At 35.5% G+C, this 21,571-nt stretch overlaps 1 protein-coding gene across 5 annotated transcripts in view; it reads left to right on the forward strand.

Annotated features, from left to right (window-relative positions):
* LOC120498095 (fibroblast activation protein alpha) overlaps positions 1 to 21,571 on the forward strand; it is a 39,425-nt gene that overhangs the window by 14,194 nt on the left and 3,660 nt on the right. For 3 of the 5 annotated variants that reach the window (XM_039700430.1, XM_039700440.1, XM_039700459.1), the window contains 14 exons: positions 1,581 to 1,625; positions 3,299 to 3,403; positions 3,489 to 3,559; positions 4,157 to 4,210; positions 4,675 to 4,799; positions 5,996 to 6,043; positions 9,045 to 9,143; positions 9,854 to 9,923; positions 11,125 to 11,319; positions 13,660 to 13,714; positions 16,073 to 16,172; positions 19,082 to 19,146; positions 21,065 to 21,137; positions 21,395 to 21,468. In XM_039700430.1, coding sequence (XP_039556364.1) covers positions 1,581 to 1,625; positions 3,299 to 3,403; positions 3,489 to 3,559; positions 4,157 to 4,210; positions 4,675 to 4,799; positions 5,996 to 6,043; positions 9,045 to 9,143; positions 9,854 to 9,923; positions 11,125 to 11,319; positions 13,660 to 13,714; positions 16,073 to 16,172; positions 19,082 to 19,146; positions 21,065 to 21,137; positions 21,395 to 21,468 — 1,179 coding nt within the window. Of the gene's footprint in view, positions 1 to 1,580; positions 1,626 to 3,298; positions 3,404 to 3,488; positions 3,560 to 4,156; positions 4,211 to 4,674; positions 4,800 to 5,995; positions 6,044 to 9,044; positions 9,144 to 9,853; positions 9,924 to 11,124; positions 11,320 to 13,659; positions 13,715 to 16,072; positions 16,173 to 19,081; positions 19,147 to 21,064; positions 21,138 to 21,394; positions 21,469 to 21,571 lie in introns of those variants that run through there. The other 2 variants (XR_005626635.1, XM_039700450.1) reach the window with 2 other exon arrangements.

The following is a 21,571-nucleotide window of genomic DNA, read 5'->3' on the forward strand; positions in this document are numbered from 1 at the left end:
CTGAATCTCTACCTTGCCCGCAAGTAAGCTATATTTTAATAATCATGTATTTTAATGGAAACAAAAAAACATATAAGGTTTCTAGGATTCTACCACAACCCAGTGAAGTACTTTAACACAAGCTTAACTTCTAGCACATAACCAGTTTTATTTACTTCAGTAGATCTGTTTATGTGTTTAAAATTAAGCATTTGCTTAATTGCTTTGCTGGAACCAGACCAGACCAGACCAATTAACATCTTTCAGGACTTTGTTCATGATCCTTGTTTAATTGCATTTCTCCATGAAACCTTATTTATGGAGTCACTACTGACGTTTCTATAATTCTATATTTATACAGTGATACAATGCTTTTATCACATTAAAGTTTGCACAAATGGCCAGTCGAGGGAGTGTGAACAGATGGGACTGCTGCATTAGCTCTATTTGCCATCAGAAAGTATATCTCTGAACATTTCCTTTGGCAAAAATAGTTCTCTTGTTGAATTCAGATTGCATTGAGTCTAATGTACAATAAACTTGCTATGTTTTATGTATTTGGAAATAACAACAAAATATAATCTACAAGATGTTCCCAAAGTATAGATTCATCAGAAATGTTCACATGTTCAACTCTTTCTCATGTGACTAGATCACAGAAACCAATATGAGCAGTGGAACTATTCATATGAGTAAAAGGTAGGCATATCTTTGTGAAATTGGGGCTACTCAAATGAGAGAATTTAAGTATATCCCTAATTTGCTATATCATCAAGATTGAGTTTTAATTTAAAGAAAGGAAAATAATGTTAGGATGCAGATATAAAACAATACATCCCATTTTTATTATCTTAAAAAGAAAAAGAATCCATTTTTTCAATTAGTAGCTCAGTGAAGCCCTTGCAAAGTGCTAGTCTTCTAAGGGACAAGGACCTGCAACTTTTCCTCAAGTCACTTTGTGGGGATTAAATTAGAAGGGAGAGCACATAATTTTAAATAGTAATGAGATTATGCTGCGGGTAAGAAATACAAATCATATTCCTTAAAAAGCAAATTTGTTAATTTTATTCCAAACTGTGAAGAAATACTGTATTGAATATATATTGAATATATACTATATTGAGTATAAAGAAAAGAACAAGGAATTAAGATGTTCTAAATTTATATTCATAGTCTCAGAATACCTTAGTAGTCACTTCACCACTGCTCTAAATCAACATCTCACCTCTGAAATCAAAGAAAATACAAACAAGCTGAAAATCTAAATCAAATGTTTAGCATTAATATTGCTGTTATTATTTTACTTGAATTTTTGCCAAAAAATTAATGAGATTAAGTAGTTTTCCATTCTTGTTTTCAGTGAAAAAGTTGTATAATTGCTTTAAATTTTATTTAGGTCTGACAGCTGTTAAAACAATCGTTTAATTAATGTAATTACCTTAATACAGCAATATTATTTACTTAGACAACCTCCCAACTCCCTGAACCTTCATAGAAAATATTCCAAAATTCTCTTTTACAGGCAGCTTCTGATTTTTTTTAAGATTTGAAATCTCCCTAAACTCATTCTTAAAGAGTGTATGTTTGTTTTCGTTTTTCAGAATCAACAGCACATAGAAGAGAGTCAAACAGGATGGGCAGGCGGAGTAGGTTTTCTTGTTGTATTCTATTTTAATTCACTTAAAAGCTACAGCTTCCTGCATCTTCCCATCAGTGTTTGGAAACATGAAGCACCCTTCTGAGACATACAGCACTACTGCTTAGACTTGTTGCACTGTAGGACTGAGGCTTTTAATGCTGTGCTAGACAAAGTATCTCTGTATCTGGTTTCTAAACTTAAAAACCTATTTTTGTCCCAACCAACTGACTAGACAGGAAAGTTGGTCAAGACAGAAGTTAATGAAGGGAGGAAAGTAATGAAATGAGGTAGATTTACAGTGCCGTGTAATCCTTAGAGGCATTCTGGATGAATAGATGTAAAATTCCTCTGGTGACACTAGGGCAAGGGATAAAATGGGCTATCACAGTATCTTAAGAATAAAACCTGTCCATTCAGAACAGTTTTAGTGCCAGGTGCTGCACATCTTCAGCTAAGGGGGAGCCATCAAGGTAAGATATGCTTCTTAGAATAGCAGGTGATACTTCTCTGGAGTTACCTCTTAGCAAAAGATGTTTTCTCTGCCCAGTAATCCTAGACAACCACATACCTTCGGAAACTTGCAATAAAAACAAACGTACCAGGAAATTGTAAGATCATGAGATCAGTATTTACAGTCATACAGAGTGTATTCCAACAGTAAATATGTAGTGTTTTTACTTTCAGGGGAAGTTAACAGAATCAAGTGTGTGAACCTCACACTGCCTGAATATCCTGTAGTGGACTTAACAATGAGATTCAATTTTCAGTACACTGTCCCTTGAGATGTTTTAATAAGAAGATCATATATTTACAAGAATTAGTTCTTTTACTTGGTGCTTTTTTTTTTTTTTACACTTCACTTGAGATTCTGATGACAGATTTTTATAAGAGCTAAAGAATTTGCACTCATGCATAAATCCCAGCTTTTGGCTCTACAGGTTTTCAGGTATTAGGAATCACAGATACAGTCTCCAGGAGAATTTAACTTGTGATCAGAAGTCTTAGTTGAGCTTGAGTTAATATTATTCAAAAGGTATACTTACTCAGGAATGTTTGACTATGTTTGAAGTGCTTGCAGGTCATTCCTATATCTTCATGTTTTGGAAACAAAACTTGGAGTTGCAGTAATTCAACCTTGACTGACAATTTTAGTAAAGACATGATTCTTTGAAAGGAAGTCAAAGTTAAATGGTCTTATCTGGAGTAACCTGTTCCTTAAAATTAGTGGAATAGTATGGGAAACTTCAGATATCCATTTCTATGATGCTGTGTTTTCTCAGTGAAGCAGACAAACTGAGGTCCACAGAATACTCAGTCTGGCACTATTCATGAACATTAGCTTTATTCAGAAACTTATTTGCTTATTTGTTAAAAATAATTTCTGCCTGTTTTTAAATAGCTAAGAAAGGTCATTCAGAATATACAAATTATTTTACTCACAAGTAGAGAGCTCACATCTGTGGTATTCTTGAGGTATCTGTATTACCAGTTTAAGAAATCCAAAATGAAAGAAATTGTACATGATCACAGTATGAATACCACAGGTACAAACCTGTGCAAAGTAGTTTGTCCAATTTGAGCTGATTAAATGGTCTTGTTACTTTTAGTATTGTAGTACAATCTGCTAAACAGCTTGGACAGTCTTATATCTCACCTTCTGTTTTTCTTCCATTGTTTCAGTTCTTTGTTTCTGCACCATATTTTACATCAGACAGCAGTTCATACTACAAAATTTTTAGTGACAAAAATGGTTATAAGCATATTCATTACATCAATGGCTCTGTGGTAAGTCAAGGCAAGTGTTCTACAATTATCTACTGTCCTGAAGGAATTCTACAATATTCAGTAACTTAAATGTCTCACCACACAGGAGAATGCAATCCAAGTTACAAGTGGAGAATGGGAGGCAATATACATTTTCAGAGTAACAAATGATGCAATGTAAGTATCATGAAGTAAAAAGGTTGGGAGTATTGTCAGTAAAAGCAACACTTAATCATTTGAACACCGTTTGTTAACTCATCAGATTATAATTAGGTGTAATTTGTTTTTTATCTGAATACATCCACAACAAATTTGTATGCTAAGGCACTGCATAGGTTTGTAAACATGATTTACTTATGAAAGATTCTTTGCAAATTGCCCTCAATTTTCTATTTATTTTTATCACCCATCTTAGAGAGGCTTATTTAAAAACACTTTATTTAATCATGTGCTTAACCCTCACACAATTTGCAGTTACTTGTCTTTTTATGATCTCTCATTCAACTTACTGTATAGATAGAAGCAGCTTACATAATTGGAGAGATTAGCTTATGAGAATTAAGATAGAACTCCGATTTATATGGCTTATGTCACCTAATCATAGTCTGAGCAAAGATTTATTAAGATGAAAGGTATATAAGCTTAACTACTCTTCCATCGCATGCAGAAATCTCAAAAAGTCTAAATTAACTTCCAAGACAGCTTTTCATCTTGATGCTCATTCATAGGTCATGACTTTATGGATTATTTATTAACATATAAATGAATTTGCAGTTTTTATTCAAGCAATGAATTTGAAGGCTATCCAGGAAGACGGAATATTTACAAGTAAGTGTTATTAACATTGTCTTAATGATAGTAGGTTAATAGAGGACGTCTCTGGATTTGTCAATAAAACAATTTAGTTTCAAGAAGTTTAATGTGTAATTTCACGAGATATTTTAACTAAATCTTAACCGTGATAGTAGGTTAATAGAAGACGTCTCTGGATTTGTCAATAAAACAGCTAAGTTTAGTTTCAAGAAGTTCAAGTTTCAAGAAGTTCTAGTTTCAAGAAGTTTAATGTGTAATTTCACGAGATATTTTAACTAAATCTTAACCTGAGATTCTATCTGACAATTGAGAGAAATGCCATTTAACATTTAAATATACTGTTTGGGGAAAAAGACCAAGCATTTATTTTTAAATTAACTGTTCTGAAAGTCCAGGGCCTGCATCCAAGAATATGAGATAGACACATCTAAAGTTTATTTTAGTAAAATAATGATTGCTTTGTTTGATTTTTTTCTTAGAATCAGCATTGGAAGTAAACCTATGAGAAAACAATGCATTACTTGCAATTTAAGGAAAGAGAGATGTCAGTATTATACAGCAAGATTCAGTGAACATTCGAAGTACTATGCCTTGATCTGTTATGGTAGGTATGGCATGGGACCAAACATATAACCAGTTGTTCTTTAAAATTTATCAGCACTGTCAATGCTGATTATCCCAAATGATTTTGGTATGACTCACAAAAATTTCACAATAACCAGGAAGGATTTCCAGGAAGAGATTTCCCATATTCAAAAATGTTGTGATGTTTCAGTAAATACGGATCTATTAATGATTTTTTTTTTACTTTTTCAAGAAAAAGCTTGGGATTTTGAGAATTAAAAATAATTTATGAATGTCCTTCATGCCACAAAACAGATTTTAATCCAGCTCATGAAAGGCATGTTTTCTCTTGCAGCCGCCAGAACAGGATTTAGAAACATATACTGTTTTCCAGTTTATGTGATCAAAGTTAGATGTGAGAAACTACTGTACTGTGTTTCCCAATTGAAATGAAGACCTGTGTCAGCCATGAATATTGGCTATTTAGCACCTGAGAACATTTTTAAGAAATTATCTGAGAAAAATTCAGTTCAAGATATGTGGTCATTAAATCTGCTTGCAAGACACAAGTATTAAAGGAAGTCTTAGCTCTTTTGTAATAAATCAGGTGGTTTCAGTGACCTGAGAGTTCATCCACTGGTGTACTCAAAAAACAGTGACATCACAATCTAAAAAAAAGAGGAAAAGGATCCAAGGTTTTCCTTCAGTGTACTTCTTACGAAGTTTACTGTTCTTGTGATTCTGCACCGACTGATCAGCTGAAAAGTTCCTTAGAACTTCTGTTGAGGAGAGAACCAAATGCAGCAAATAACAACACCTTTCAATCATTCTTGCACAAAATAGTCAGTAAGGTCATCACCATGTGAAAGGCACTCACCTTCACAAATACGATGTGACATGTTCTCAGAAGAATGTTTCACATTGTTAGTTCTGCATTCACCTTATGTAATCACATCTCAGGTATTAACTAGATGTCACTTCATCTCTAGGGAGGAAGCGTTAGTAGATTTAAAGTTGCTTCTATTATGTTTGCTGAGCAATGCCAAGTCTTTGTACACACAGTACCTTATGTATTGTAACACGGACTGGTGACTTATACAGCAGAGAACATTCAGATTTTTGCATCAGCTTTGAGCTCTTTAACTCCTGTCATTTATCAGTATTGATGTAATACACACTGCATCAACAAATTCCAGCTTCAAACTGTAAACTGACTTTCTGTCATTCTTATAACAGGTCCTGGGATTCCCATTTCTACTCTTTTTGAGAACCGTGGTGATAGAGGTACCGCAAGTATCCTGCCTATTTCTGAGCAATTGGTATATTCCTTTGCCTCTAATCCAGATCAAGGTCTTCTAGTACAATACTTAGGATTGTGATCAAGAAGCCTTTCATCTTGTTTGGTATTAAAATAACTAGTGTCTTTCTAGATTTCTTCATCAGTAAAATCCAAATGTGAATGAACACACGGATGCATTTATCTTAATTCCTGAGTCCAGCACTTTCATAGCATCCTGCTGTTTTTCCTCTTTATACAGTATAGATAAAGTGGTCAACTCTTTGTCTACCAAATTTTGAGTCAAACTTTGTAGAAAACATTATTGTGATTTCCAGAATATTCCTTTTCACATTTGGATGAACACAAGACTTTCTTTTTCATGGGGCAACACTACCTTAAACAAAAGACAATAGCATACTATTTAGAGTTTGCAGTTTGACCTGTTGTGCTGTACTAATTAGAATTTGGATCAATGACTTCTTCAGCCATCAGTAGAGATGTCAGAGAAGAGCAGAAGCTCTTTCAGATGATCAGTTCAAATAACTGCTTCAGACGAGGTGTAATTATTGATACAAAGTATGATCTTCAGCAAGAAACATTCAGAGCCCTTTTTCTTTAAGTGGCCTGTTAGTGAAGACTGTTTGCAAGTCTGCAACAAGCCAAGCAAGAACTTTCTAAGTATGAAAATATTAATTGTTCTGCAGAGAATCTTCTCTCTCTGTCCCTTGTTTTTTTACCTAAAAGTTCTCCAACTTTAAGCCTACAGTTCCTGGAATGTTATGAAAGCTACCATGGTTCTGTATAAACTTCAGAGATTTAGCATTCACTTCCTTCCCCAATAATCAGTGGAAATGAGCTAGTAGTTGTAATGATCCTTACAGTTCAGCCTGTGTTGATAACCCACTGTTAACTGAGTGTTGTCTGACCAAAAGACACACAAAAATATAAGACAAATGCTGCATATTGTTAAACTAACTTAATCTGTGGTGATTCATGTAGAATTCAGCGAATTGCAACATCGTATTATTTGGACTCCAGTAGCAGTTGGTACATCTTATTTTATAACCACTTAAAATTTTTGCAAATGGAAAAAAAAATAGGTTAACATGTCTATTGCACTTATGGTATAGAAACACTGTTGCATATTGTTAAACTTAATCTGTGGTGATTCATGTAGAATTCAGCGAATTGCAACATCGTATTATTTGGACTCCAGTAGCAGTTGGTACATCTTATTTTATAACCACTTAAAATTTTTGCAAATGAAAAAAAAATAGGTTAACATGCCTATTGCACTTATGGTATAGAAACACTGTGTTCTGGTATTTCTTTTGCAGAAGATTTAAATTTAAAGGTTTAAATACAATGCATGCATGGACTTTTTTTTTTAATTTAATCCATTTTTATACCTCTCTGTTTTTTCTAATTCTGTTACCTTTTATGTAAAGGGCCCCTACTATCTTATCAAACTATGCATTTCTTGAAATGCAACTAAGTGCCCAACTGCAGTTATGTGTTTCTTAACCTCTCTGCAGCAGAGAACAGTTTCCTGTAATGGATTTTCACCACTGGTTTCATCATGCTTCCCTCTTCTGTGATGTTATTCTCAGGAGTAAAAACAAATTTAGGCTTCTCTTTAAAGTCTTCATTACCTTTTTAGAATTAATTTTCCTTCAGTTCCTTGCTTTCATAATCTCTTCCATGGTGCAAAACTATTTTTAGTAAATCCATTTTCATTGCAGTTGGCAGCATTTTGAAACTATATCACCCATGAATTTTAGTAGGAGACAGTTAAACTGACATAGATCAGTTTGGAAGTTCCTTCCACGATGCCTACAATTCAGTTGTGGTAATGGGAAAGTTTCAGGAGTTTTGAGGAGAAGGCTGGAAAAGTGTTCAGCTGAGTTTGCATGAGCATCCAAAAGCAGGATGATCTTTCAGCCATAAAAAAGCCCACTTGAATCTGCAAAACTTGTCAGAAGTACTTTGAAATAGCAAATTCCAGTATTATATTTCTGGCATGTCTTAAGCACTACCTAGCTCAATATATGTTGAGAGAAGAATACTTCTTGTACTTTTTTGAACATTTCCAGAAACAAGGAGAAGGGAAAGGTAAAGGAAAAAAGAAAAAAACTCCTGCAGTTTTAAAAGGTTCTTTCATTCTGAAAGTGAAGCTAAAAGTCACATATTTCCATTATGTTTCCAATATTCTTCATCCCTCACTACTCATGGGAAAACACATAAAGAAAGAGAACCAATGGATTAATAATATACAGTTCTGCAATCTGTCCTGTAAGTTAATTAAATTTTAAACAGTAATTTTTAAAATGTGTAACTGAATTTGGTCTAAAGCAAGTAAAATGATAAATGTTAGATTTAAAAAAGAAAAAAAAGGTTTAGTAAGTGACCAGTAATACAGACAGTGAGATGGTAAGTCTGGTGTCTTTGTGGAGGAATGTATTGTGCAGTGGTTATATGAAGCTTTGCCGTAACCCCTTAACAAATTGAATTTCCTGCATTACCCAGAAACAAGATACTCCCTGAGAACCACACTGCCCAAGGTCTCAGGGGTTAAACTGATGTTAGTCTGATAAGCAAGAGGGGAGATACAGGAGATACAGGACTGTGTTTTGCACAGTACCATGAATTTTGCATTTCTAGCTCCCCCATTTTACAAAACTGGGATGAAGGATCTGCAGGAGAAAGCTGTTTCCTCTTGACATGCGGGACTCTAACACTCAGAGGCAACATGTGAAATGATTTGCATTGCAAAATGTACGTCCTATAAAAATCTAACGAGTATTTGTGCACTGCAATGCCAGTGCTTTTCTTTCATTTAGATATGTGATCAAGCCAAATTAGAAGTGTCTGAGTGGATTTCATTACTCTGCTTGTAAAATTCACAGATTTCCTTTCTGTTCTAATAACACAAACTAAAGGAATCTTAATTACTGAAGAGAAATTAACAATAAATCAGTTAATAATTCAGGCATTTCTTTTACTTAGAGCTCAGAGTATTGGAAGACAATTGGGAATTGCAGTCTGCTTTGCAAGATATCAGACTGCCAAAAGAAGAAATTAATAAGCTTGAAGTGGATGGTTTAAGTAAGAATTACACATCTTCATTGTACTTTTTATTCTTACCATTTTAATATTTTGCCTTAATTTTGTTATAGTAATTATTGTCTTTCTGTAGAACAAAGTTGTTGGCCTGTCATATTGGGAAGAATTGGCCTGGTTCAATAACAGCTGATTTGTCTATGCCTCAGGGTATCTCTCAGTAAAATTATAGTTAAAATACATTTGTTTCACAACGCACATTTTTAAAAAATCTTCATACTATTGGTAAGGAGTTTCAATATTGTGTAAAAACAATATAATATGGTGGTAATCAAATGGGAAATGTAAACTGCTTTTCATGTGTTGTGCATTATATTGACTTGCTTGCACTGTTCTTTTCAGCAGTGACTTACCAACAGTATCCCATGGTAATAAAACAGTGTAAAATTTCAAAAACTAATATCTGATTATTTTAAAAGAGTTAGGCTTTTCTAGGCATCTGGAAAAACTGAGAACCTAGACTTCTGTGAAGTAATAATTTAGCATAGCTAAATTAAAGTAAATGTGGGTTCCTTCAAAGCTGTTCTTCAACAGCTCAATATAAACAGTTAATTGCATCAGTTCTGTGATTCACAATTCGTGCGCTGTGTACTATGTGCTGATTCATGTTCATATACTGTTACACCAGACTCTGGATTATGCCTAGAGGAATCATTTCAACCATTAAGAATCTAAATTTAATTTGTCTTTTCTAGCTTTGTGGTACAAAATGCTTCTACCTCCACAGTTTGATAGATCCAAGAAGTATCCTCTGCTTATTCAGGTGTATGTAACTCTTCCTTTCTTTGAATCTTCTTGTTTTGTTAGAAAACATACTTTTTCTAATTTAACAAAACCCAGGACATGTGCAACATTTTATAAAGCAAAAACAAATCTTCTTAGTTCTGTTTCATTTGTTGTGGTTTTTTTCAATGTATTTCTGGAATGTAAATTCATCCCAATGGAGATCAATAAGGATTTTAATGTTAATCTTAGCATGGTAAGTATTACTTTCTCAGAGAAAGAGAAAGAGAAAGGCTAAAAGAGCTTGTAGATCTTAGCTCTGTTGCTTCTTCTGTTTATCAGGAGGCAGTCTGAAAGTATTGATTTCAGGTTTGCTAATATGAAAAAATACAAGAGCCTGCTTCATGTTTTAAGATGAAAAGAAAACTGAGCCATGTGGACTTGCTTGTTAAGAGCACTTTACATAATTTATTGTAGGCAGAAAAGCAATAAAAATTGCAGTGGTGAAAAAAATAAAAAAAATATGCAGAAAGGAGAGCTGAGTGGTGTAATAAACAATTACATCATTTTTTATTAACCAGCGATTATCCAAAGGTTCAAGAATGCTAAGTATGTTTGAAGTTTAGAGTAGAAGAGTCCTGTCCTTGAGGTCAAATGTGGACTTTGCATTAGCCATTCTCATGAGGAGTGTCTCTGTTTGCTCAGCTATGCGGGGTGTGTTCTGCCCGCAGTTCCAACAGCACATGATATTCCCTGCTGAAACAAATAAGGTCTGGGGATAGCCAAAAAGCATAAGGAGCAGTACTTCTTAATCTTGCTCTTTTTTGGCATTACTGACTGTATGTGGAAGTCAAATACAAAAAAGCAGAAAAGCACCAAAAAGGGATATGTTAGTCCTAAGGAATTTGGAGAGAGCAAAGAATTGAATCTTTGAGGGATGGCTTTTCCAAGGATTCCCCTTAGGACAAGCAGCTGACATTGCACCACTTAGTCTGAGCTGAAACTAATTATTTCCCTTAGGGATAAGACCTAAATGAGTAAAATGGATTTTAGATAGCAAAATCTCATAACTACTTGAAAATAGTAGTAGAACTGTTTGTCTACTGAGCTCTCTGAACCACAGTCATGTAGCAAAATACATGTGGAGGAAATGTTATCAGTGCCAACAGCTATAGTCCAGTGTCCAATAACCATTTATAAATTTGTAAGTATGAGTTGAAAATGTGTGAATTTTCATCCTCAGGTATGGAGGACCTTGCAGTCAGAATGTAAAGGAAACCTTTAGCATTAGCTGGATAACCTATCTTGCAAGCAAAGAGGGAATCATTGTTGCTCTGGTGGATGGCAGAGGGACAGCTTATCAAGGTGACAAGATTTTACATGCAGTGTATCGAAGACTTGGAGTCTATGAAGTTGAGGACCAAATCTCAGCAGTTAAGTAAGTAGATTATCTCCCTGTATAGCTGTTGTATTTGCACACTGAGGAGTAGTAAGGTGAAAGAAATACTGAATTCTCAGGCTTTCTTCTGAAGACTTGAGGTCTCCAGGATATAAGACAAAAACACTTGTAAAAATAAAATATTCATGTTTGCCTGATGTCAGTGAGGTTTTGTCTGGTATATTAAGTCCTTATACCACTAAGTCCACATTTGGACCTCACCACTAGCATTGCATAAGAGAATCATCAGAGGCTTTAATTCTAAACCTAAAGAAATACAATTGTCAGTGGTGAAAGTTAAGCCAATTATCCATTTTTCTGAAGTTATTTCCTATAGGGCAAGCCTACTTTAGTGACTACCAGAGATCCATAGGGATTTACCTCAATGATTAGCTAAAGGTTACATGAGATGTTTGTAGTGAAACTGAAACCAACACAAATGTTCTACAAGTCAATTAGTCACAAACTTGCATTCCGTGCTGTTATAGGATAGTTAAGAACAGAAGGTACCTTGATAAGTGTTCCCCAACAGCTGCTCCTTTGCATGAAAACACTTTAAAGTGTTCCAGGGGAAACAAATTCCCTATGCAGAGATTTTGGGAGAAAGTGAAAGATGAGGATTGCAAAGAAAGGTTGTCTTTCTTACAGATGTGGTAGCACTGCTAAAGTGAGCATTTGAGGAAGTGTTAGTTTGAACCCCACAGAGATGTCTGCAAGGCAGGAATTTAGCCGAGCCTTTGATGTGGAATTTGGCCCATCAGAGATAGATTGCATAGATTCCAGAGAGATCAGAGATAGATAGATGGATAGATTTCCAGGTGCACCAGTAAATGCCCTATTTCCTCCAGACTCCACTAAGATACTGGAGTATTTTAGCTGAAAATTGGATGTAGCAACCCAGGTTTTCACAGCTTTCTCTGCTTGTTTGAGAGCACTGCCCATACTTACAAATATGTGTTAGAACGATTATCTGTTCCTTCCTATTTCTGCTTTGTGATAATTCATTTCCTCCTCGATGTTATAGATATAAATGCTTCATTATCATTTTCAGTGATAAATGAAACAGAATAGTTGTATATCATGTTAAGTTTTTCTATTATTCTATTATTTTATTTTCTATCTTGAAACTTTTAGGAGGAGTGGCATACTTCAAAATATTAGAAGAATGCTTCTATATTATTCTGCATCATCAGTCAGACACAGAATATCAGAGGGAACCTAAACTGATTCTGCAGTTGCAAAATCTGCTGAGACAGGCCATGAAAAAATGACCTCAGACTTCACACTTCCCAGTTTTCTGTCAGCACCTAGACTAAATTTTTATTCAGTTAAATGTAGTGCATTCCATCTTCCTGATCTAACACATGGATTAAGATGCATGATTTTTAGAGAGCCTCTGTACTCTAGTGGGAAGTTCTTGGAGGGAATTTTACTGTAGGTGGAGCCCCAGGGATTAAGACAGTAATATAACAAAACTGAATAATTTTTTGGCTTTTCTAACTCTGTCCCACCCAGATAGTATCCCACGTTTTGGCTGTTGTCAATTACTTGCCCTCGTTCTAGTAAATAAGGCTACAATGAGTCCTGATGTGTATCTGAACCTGTTGTGTTTATCTGTCGCTCTCAACCCTTTGTGGTCTTTTGCCTCATCCTCTTTTCTTTGCTGTTACTAATACATCTTTAGAAATACAATCTCCACACTCTGATACAGGATATTTGTAGGAGTCCTAATATTTGACCTGTTTGACTCTTGAGAGCATAAGTTTTGCACCTTTTATACATTTCAAGATTACCTGCTTGGAGCATTAATAGATGATTCCTTCATTATTATTTTTTATTAAAGTAGTCATAAGAGCTTTTTGCTTTTCAGGCACATTAAAAAAAAAAAAAAGCTTACTCTCCAGGGAATCCCTAATCTTCTCAGAAGTCGATACTATTCCCGTTGACAAATCAAACAATCTCTGTGACATCAGAGATTGGGCATATATTGGGCATCTTACACAATGAAGTCTGAATGTTAATGGTAATCCTGCACCTTTGGCACTAAAGCAATGAAAATTATCCTCATCCGGTGGAATAAAAATTATTATGATGAAAGTATTGATTTCAGTTGTTTTTTTCTTTCAGGAAACAATTCTTCCTCTTCCCTTTCAACACCTATTGATTGAATAGTTGATGCTTTGTAGAAATCAGGCATGCTATGTTGATTGTCAGTTTGCTCAAATTGGTGGGATGTGTGGAAAAAGAAGTGCAAGAAAAAACAATTTTTTCCTAAATTGTTATTGTACTAGCAATTTTTTTGTAATAATGCATTTATTTCTGTGATTTCATTTTCCACAGAAAATTTATAGAAATGGGGTTCATTGATGAGAAACGAATAGCAATATGGGGCTGGGTAAGTGATTGGAGTTTTTATATCTATCTGTAAATAATCCTGCAGTATGATTTTTTGTTTTTATTCTTCCTGGTTCTGTCTTATGTATATATAAAATTTCTTCTGCAAATGTATGATGGTATTGCCAAAGGGGATGGTTCCTGCTGTTACTTATATACATGCAATTGCAACAGTTCAAGTGCCCAAAAAGGAATCTTTGGCAGCTCAAGAGGGAATTTTGCAAAGCTCATGTCTAATACATTGTTTTGACTGGAAGTTAAGCCAAATTAAGACATTTTATTTGGCTTTACTTTTAATCTAGGGACTTAGTGTCAAAATTCAAGTATTGTCCTTTCTGACCTGAGTTTAAAATAGTGAGAAAAGTCCTATGACTATATCTCATCAGAAAATGTGACCCCTGCATCATCCTGAATCACTGTGTACTTGGCTGGCTTTGCAATGGTCATCAGGGATGAATCTGGGTCTGAGGGGTTTATAACATTGACAGCTTCACCAAGACGTGGAAAAATTGGGCAGTATGGGAGTCATTCCAAATTATTAGCCAGTCTATTTTTCATCTTTGCTTTTTTCATGTATTTCTCTTTGTAATGCTCCCAGAACCTTTAATAGCCAGATATATTGCCTCATCTTAGACAGCACATGAGCAGAGTTGCTAAAATCTTTCTATGAAGCTTCTACCAACCAATATTTAAGTTACTTTGGAACAGTTACTACTGTAACACTACAATAAAATGGGTATCATATGGTGAAATTAAATGACACAGATATTTAGAAGTGAATAAAAGTAACATTAGGTAATTTAAGGTCTCAAGAAAATATTTTCTTTTTTAAATCACATCATATTTTATTTCACCACAGTGTTTCCAGAACCAACTAAGAGCTTGGACACATTGTATTCCAGTAGTGGGTATAATATTAAAATAAAGGCACTACTGCCAAACCTTTCAACCTTTTTTTCCAATTTATTTCCAATTTATTATACCATTTCCTAGTCTGTAAGCTTTGAAATGAGTTGAAAGGTGTTTCCTTATTTATAGGCTGCAGATTGGTGACTGTGCATGAACTCGTGCTTTCAGACTCAGCAAACTCTTCAAGATGGCAAAAGCTCTTAAATAACTACCAAAGTAATTTGGATTGTGAACTCTCTCTCTTGGCCTGTTACAGTGAATATATTTATCTGCCCAATCCTAATCCCTTACTTTTTAGCCTTGTGGACTTATTTTTTGAAAGATCAAATGAGCAAATCAGATGAGTTGGAAAAATTCTACTAATTATTGTCTCTACTACTATATCTCTCACTATCATTTCAAGCTGGAAAGTTAAGAGGATGGACTAAGTTAACTTCTGTACAAAAAAAAAAAAAAGCTTATTTCCCTTAGTCTTTTAGATGCTACTGAAGTTATCCTCAGAATTTTTCATGACACACCATATTTTTATTCCTTCCTCCATTCCAAAGTAAACAGAAACCCATTATTTTGCAAAGATCTTATATGAGTTTTTCCGACCTCAGTTCCACATCCTGTGGAGAGGCAAACCAAAGGCTTTTTATTTACATTATTTTCCTTTCTCAGCAACTAGCCCCATTCAGTTTCACAGATCTATTCTTATATCCAGGCTTACTTGCTGCTTTACCCTTCTTACAGCCGTGAACTTTTTCTTCCTTTCTGCATCCCAGTTTGAGGAATCAGGCCAGAAAATACTGGGAACAGTGGCAGGCAGTAGGGAGGAATCGCTCCATCCTGAAGTAATGAGTATATTAGTACTGACGACTGAGTCAGTTCAGTATGCTGATCTTTGGCAAAAACCTAGGTAGTTTATTAAGGGAGGGGAAAAAACCTCTACTCTTCTTGGAGGTGCACCTTGAAAGGATGAGAGGCAATGATAACCAGCTGCCAGAAGGAAGGTTTCTGTTTGGTTTTAGGAAAAAAAAAAATGACAGCATTGATCACTGTTGAAATAGATGGAGTGGAGAGGATGTGTGCTATGGATGAGAGTGCAGTCAGTATAATTTCCATCTGAAGTTAGTCCTGTTTTGAGCTATAGGGTGCATTAAATTAGCATGAAGGACGCTACAAAATTCAATTTCTCTGTGACTGTAAGTGCTAATGAAAACAGTGATAAACATTGAAGAAGCAGCAAAAAAAGAAATTATTTGATAAATTTGTCTAATCTCTCACAAGAAATTACATCAGATCCATTTGATATCAATAAATTAATTTCAAAAAATTCTCAACCTTTTGTTACTTTTTCCTCCATGCATGCAAAGCAAATTAGTTAATTTGGAATTAGTTTATATGAGTTTGATTCAGAAAACAAAATGATAGTACTAATTTTAAACTGTCTTTAATTTCCTCCTAGTCCTATGGTGGCTATGTAGCTTCTTTGGCACTTGGATCTGGTAGTGGAGTATTTAAATGCGGAATGGCTGTGGCTCCTGTTTCCAGCTGGGAATATTATGGTATGGAAACTTGTCATAAATACTGACTTGGAAAGCAAGATGTAGCATTTAATGACTTCTTAAATTAAATCATTGCAGGAGACTGGCAATTTGAAACATAAAGACATTCAAATTACCTAGATTTAAAACTTTTAAGACCTTAAGTTTAATGTTTTTCTTGCTGAAAATAACTGAGTGCAACTGGCAGTTTGGAACTGATTTTGTCACAGAGAAGGTATGTCTGGATAGTTCCATATGCACTTCTATAACAGTAAGTGTATAAAGCCCTCTCAATAAACTGCTATTAAGGAGTGATCTGCCTTAAAGTCCTATTAAAACATTATCACTGAATTCAGAAACAGCTGAAGTGATTTATCTGCCAGCAACAGAATCATAGTACATTTCAACTTCTGAAACCACAGATGACCTGTGTCAGGAATCAGTATTTCTGATGACTGCAGTTGTTTCCAAAAAGCAGTGAAAAAAATGAAAGAAAATATTATATTGTGTTCAATATAATATTTTTAATTAAATACTTTTCCCTCTAAATGTTTCTCAGCCACACCTGTATTGTTGTACAATAAGTACAATATATATTCTTATTTATATTTATGGGGTTAGGCTCCAAACCGTTGAGGGGAAACAACAGTGGGTGTATGTTCCCAAGGCCTTCCTGTGTGAATAAAGCAGGCACATACTCATACTTGCCGACCTGTTAAGCTTTTGGCATGGTGTTAAGGAACCTTAGTGTAAAAAAAAATCATGGCATGAATATTTTCAATGAGTAGAATGTAGCACTTTGAACACATTTACTTAGCATATGGTCGTTTTCTAAGAAGTCTTGGTTATGAGAAAAATTTTTGGTTAAATGGGAAAGATTCCTTCCCTGACTGCTAGCACAGACATTCCTTGTATTTATGGTGTTTTGCAAACAAAGGAGAAAATATTTGTATGACACAGGAAGCATAGTCTTCATGTTTTCACTGGCATCAAGATTTTTTTAAGACATTTTTACTTATGATCGCAAAATTATTTCCAGAATGCAGGCAAAAAACGCTGCTTTCACAAAAGTCCCTTAATAAAAGACGTGTTATAAAAATTTGTCCCAGCGTCACAATTCAAATGAAGCTTTTAAGTTCAAGCAGATTAGACCTGCACCATTGCAATCTCTACATCCCCGTATTTTCAGGTGGCAATTAAAGAATCTTGCTGAAAACACACTATAAAATCCCAACAGGCAAGTGTACCTCCACTAAGGAAGGAAGGAAACAAAAGGAAGTCATGAGTCATAAGTTTTGGCAAACAGATCTTGTTAACATTAGGGTGAACTGTGTTAGGGGCAAAACTACAGGATGTTACATCCTTGAGTCTCTGAATAGTATGTCACAGGATGTACTGGCCCCTAGAGTTTCTAAATTCTGTCCAACCCTCTTTTAGGTGCACAGATGAGATTCTGGACCATAGTCTTTTGTCAGAAGCTGTCCCACCCCCCTCCATTTTGAGTCAGAGCTGATGAGTTATAAGATGGAAAGGAAGATTCCATTCAGGGACAATGTCAAGTTAAAAGCATTATGATCTGTGACTGTTTAATTAAAATTTATTTAAATTCATCTGCTTTTCCTTTCTCAATAATTGACAAGCTGAATCTTCCACTTAGTCATTATAATGCAATTCTGCTGACCTCTGTGGACTTGTTGTAGCTATACTGGTAGAAGAGGGTGGAAAAATTGGCTCAAAATACTGTAGAAATGCCAGCAATTCAGAAAGAGTCTATTTTATTGAAAACTTAAGCCCAATATGGTTGTTTGACACTGTGTTGACAACAGATATTGCACATTTTCTGTTTTCATGGAATGATAAAGGACTTTGATAAAAGATAGGCTACTTATATTTTTTCTGTACTTATATTGCAAATTATCTTCAGAAGCCTTGCTTGGCTGATCTGGGAGGCATAGTACACATCTTCAGCTCTCTGTGGTAGCACGCATAAATGATACATAATAAACTATGGGGACAAGAGTAAATTGATACATTTTCTTTTCATGTAAGGAGTCTCATTTTTTTTTTTTTTAATACATTGTATCAAAGTGGACAAGATAGACAATCCCAAATCCTGAATGATTACAATGGCCATGAACTGTCTTTTGAGAGGGAAAGATGACAGCTCTTCTTTGTCAGAAAGCCCTGACTTCCTTAAATAAATAAAGTCCTTGTAATACTGCAGCTTGACTGCTCAATATGTGTCAGTTCCTCTTTCAAGGCAAGGTCATAAAGAAAGTAATCTTCTGGTAGTAGCAGCTGCTGTGTCAGTTTTCCATAAATTTTCATACCAGCTCCTAGTTAAAATACAAATACCAAGGCAGCTCAAAGAGGGATGTTTCTACTGATTTCTTGGTGATGGATACTGTTCAGTAATTCACATTTATTTTGTCAAATCTGTTGCCAGTCTTTGTTGTAGTTAGAAAAAGGAATTGAACGGAGACCTGGAAAACAATGAGCTGCTTTTGAGCTCATGCCTTCATTCTTTCCTGCTCCCAATTGCTGCATATATACATTCAGTAGGAAAATTATGCATATTCATATTTACTGTTAATACACATGTAAATCCTCAGCTCCTCTTTTTAAGGTGTCAGAATTAGTCTGCACCTTTACTGGCTCATTGCCTTATTCAACTGGCTTCTGGAGTTCAACCCAACAGCATAAAGCTGTATCAATTAATTACCTTTATCCCCAAAGGATAAAGCTAGTTGAGTATAAAACCACTATTTCTTCAAAGATGGTTTGGAGAACAGTAAATAATTAGCCTTCATAGCTGATTTTTAAAAAACCAAGAACAGACAGAGTTAAACATAATTTAATTTCCTATGTGTCACTGAAGCCACAAAACAGCTGCACTTTTTTATCTATACTTTTTTCTTATTTAATTTCAGCATCGATCTACACAGAACGATTTATGGGTCTTCCTATACAGTCTGATAATCTTGAGCACTATAAGGTGAGAATTCTGTTTCTGTGCCATTCTGCCTTAAATTTGAATAGCACTTATATGGATAAGTAGAACTGTGAAGAAAGAAAGTGGCCCACTCACTCTCATGCTACAGTCCTTTTGTAGCAAAGCTACTGCCATGAAATTCTTATCTCCGTAATTAATTGTGGGTTTGTATTTATAAATCCCAAAAATGCTAAATGGAAGTCCTTATTTTCTTACTTCGACAAGTCAGACTGTTCTGCCAGTGCAAACAATTAGCCTAGAAAAGAACTGAAGTGACAGGAATTAAAATGTTACTGTTAATAAGGATTTGGTTGCTACTGTTAGCTGAGATATGCTGCTTCATACAAATTTAGCTCTCTGATAATAAGATCATAAGAATACAAAATTATCAGAGCGGCTTCCCCTACCTAGAACAGGTTGCCATTCTTTTCTTGACATTGATAGGAAGTCTGTAGTTTCCTCTAGTAGCACACTCACCAGCTCTGGATACAGAGAGGCCTGAATTAACATCCAAAGAACTTAGTGGAAACACTCCTGTTAAAATTTGAATTGTGTTCTCAGTATGTATTTCCATCCCAACTCAAAGAACAGAAATGTTCAATACCAAACAGCCCTAGTGGAGCTGTCTGGGTTGCCAGGAATTAGAGCATTCTGGGAATGACATGACTAGTGCTGTTCTTTGTATGAATTGGCCCTTAGAAAAGACACTAAATATCAAATCTGTTTCTGATAGTGTAGAGACATTTGTGACAGCACAGAAAGCTACCTGCTGCAAGCCAAGCTTGCACAGGGACCTTTTATGGGCAGATATCATCAATATGGTGCAGATTTATACTGTTTCTTCTGCTGGTGCTTTTCAGAACACATGCAAATGATGTAAGAAAAAAACAGTATTTATTTATAGGTATTCCTGTCCTGAAGCCAAAGTCACAGATGCACAGAACAATTTAGTTTGGAGAAGACTTCTCAACCATTAACCTTACACTTCCAAGTGCACCACTAAACTATTGTCCCCAAATGCCACATCTACATATCTTTTAACTACCTTTCCAGATGGTGACTCAACCACTGCCCTAAGCAGCTTGTTCCAATGCCTGACAACCCTTTCCATGAAGACATTTTTCCTCATATCCAGTCTAAACCTCCTCTGGAATAATTTGAGGCCATTTCCTCTTGGGCAGTTGACTCTTGCCTGGGAAAAGAGGCCAACCTCCACCTGGCTAAAATATAATTTCAGGGAGTCGTAGAGAATGTTAAGGTCCCTTCTGAGCCTCCTCTTTTCAGGCTGAACCCCTCAGCCACTCCTCAGAGGACTCACTCACTCACCCTCCCCAGCTCCACTGCCCTTCTCAGGATACACTCCAGTACCTCAGTGTCTTTCTTGGGGGGCCCAAAACTGAACACAGGATTTGAGGTGTGGCGTCAACAGTGCCCAGTAAGGGGGATGATCACTTCTCTGGTCCTGCTAGCCACACTATTTTTGGTACAGGCCAGGATGGCTCTGGCCTTCTTGGCCACCTGGGGATGCAGTGGCTCATGTTCAGCTGTTCTCAACCAATACCCACAGGCCCTTTTCTACCAGAGAGCTTTCCAGCCACCCTTCCACATGGTCCCTTGTGCTGCATAGGGGTGGTTGTGACCCACGAGCAGGACATGGCACTTTGCCTTGTTGAACCTCAGACAATTGGCTTTGGGTCATTGATCCAGGTTGTTCAGATCCCTCTGTAGAGACTGATATATATACACACATATACAGCCTTATACCTGGTTTCTATTGTAATGTCAGACTGATGTCAAGTCACTGCTGTCATGTCAGTGCAACTGTTTGATTGTTTTTCTACTAGGTAATGAAAGCCTTTCAGCACTATAAATAAGTGGTTTAAATTATAGTTGCTGAACTGTTCTTTTTTCCTCTCAACAGAATTCAACTGTGATGGCAAGAGCAAAGAATTTCCAAAATGTAGAGTATCTTCTCATCCATGGAACAGCAGATGGTGAGGTTTGCAAATGGCAGAACAAACACAGAGCCAGAATCACTTTGTTTGAAAAACATTAAGCATCTATCTTTGATTGGGTCAGGACTTAGATCTTTGGTAGATTTCCATATGACCTATCATAAGATGCTTACTCGTTCTTAGTAATGTCAACTGTATCACTTGATAATTAGTGGACACAGCTAAATGCACTATAACTTTATGCTTTGTGGTATTAACACGTTTCAACAGACAATCTCTTTTTTTTTTCTTTTTAGATAATGTACATTTTCAGAACTCAGCACAAATTGCAAAAGCTCTGGTTAATGCACAGGTGGATTTCCAGGCAATGGTAAATAATAGACTATTTTTCATTTTGAAAAGTGGTTCATAACTTTATCAATAAGCTTATCTGACATTTGGCAGTGTTTTTAACTACCCTGTTCAGCTGAACA

The sequence above is a fragment of the Passer montanus genome, unplaced genomic scaffold, assembly GCF_014805655.1.
Source record: "Passer montanus isolate IOZ18808 unplaced genomic scaffold, ASM1480565v1 scaffold1, whole genome shotgun sequence".
In the NCBI taxonomy this organism is placed as follows: domain Eukaryota; kingdom Metazoa; phylum Chordata; class Aves; order Passeriformes; family Passeridae; genus Passer; species Passer montanus.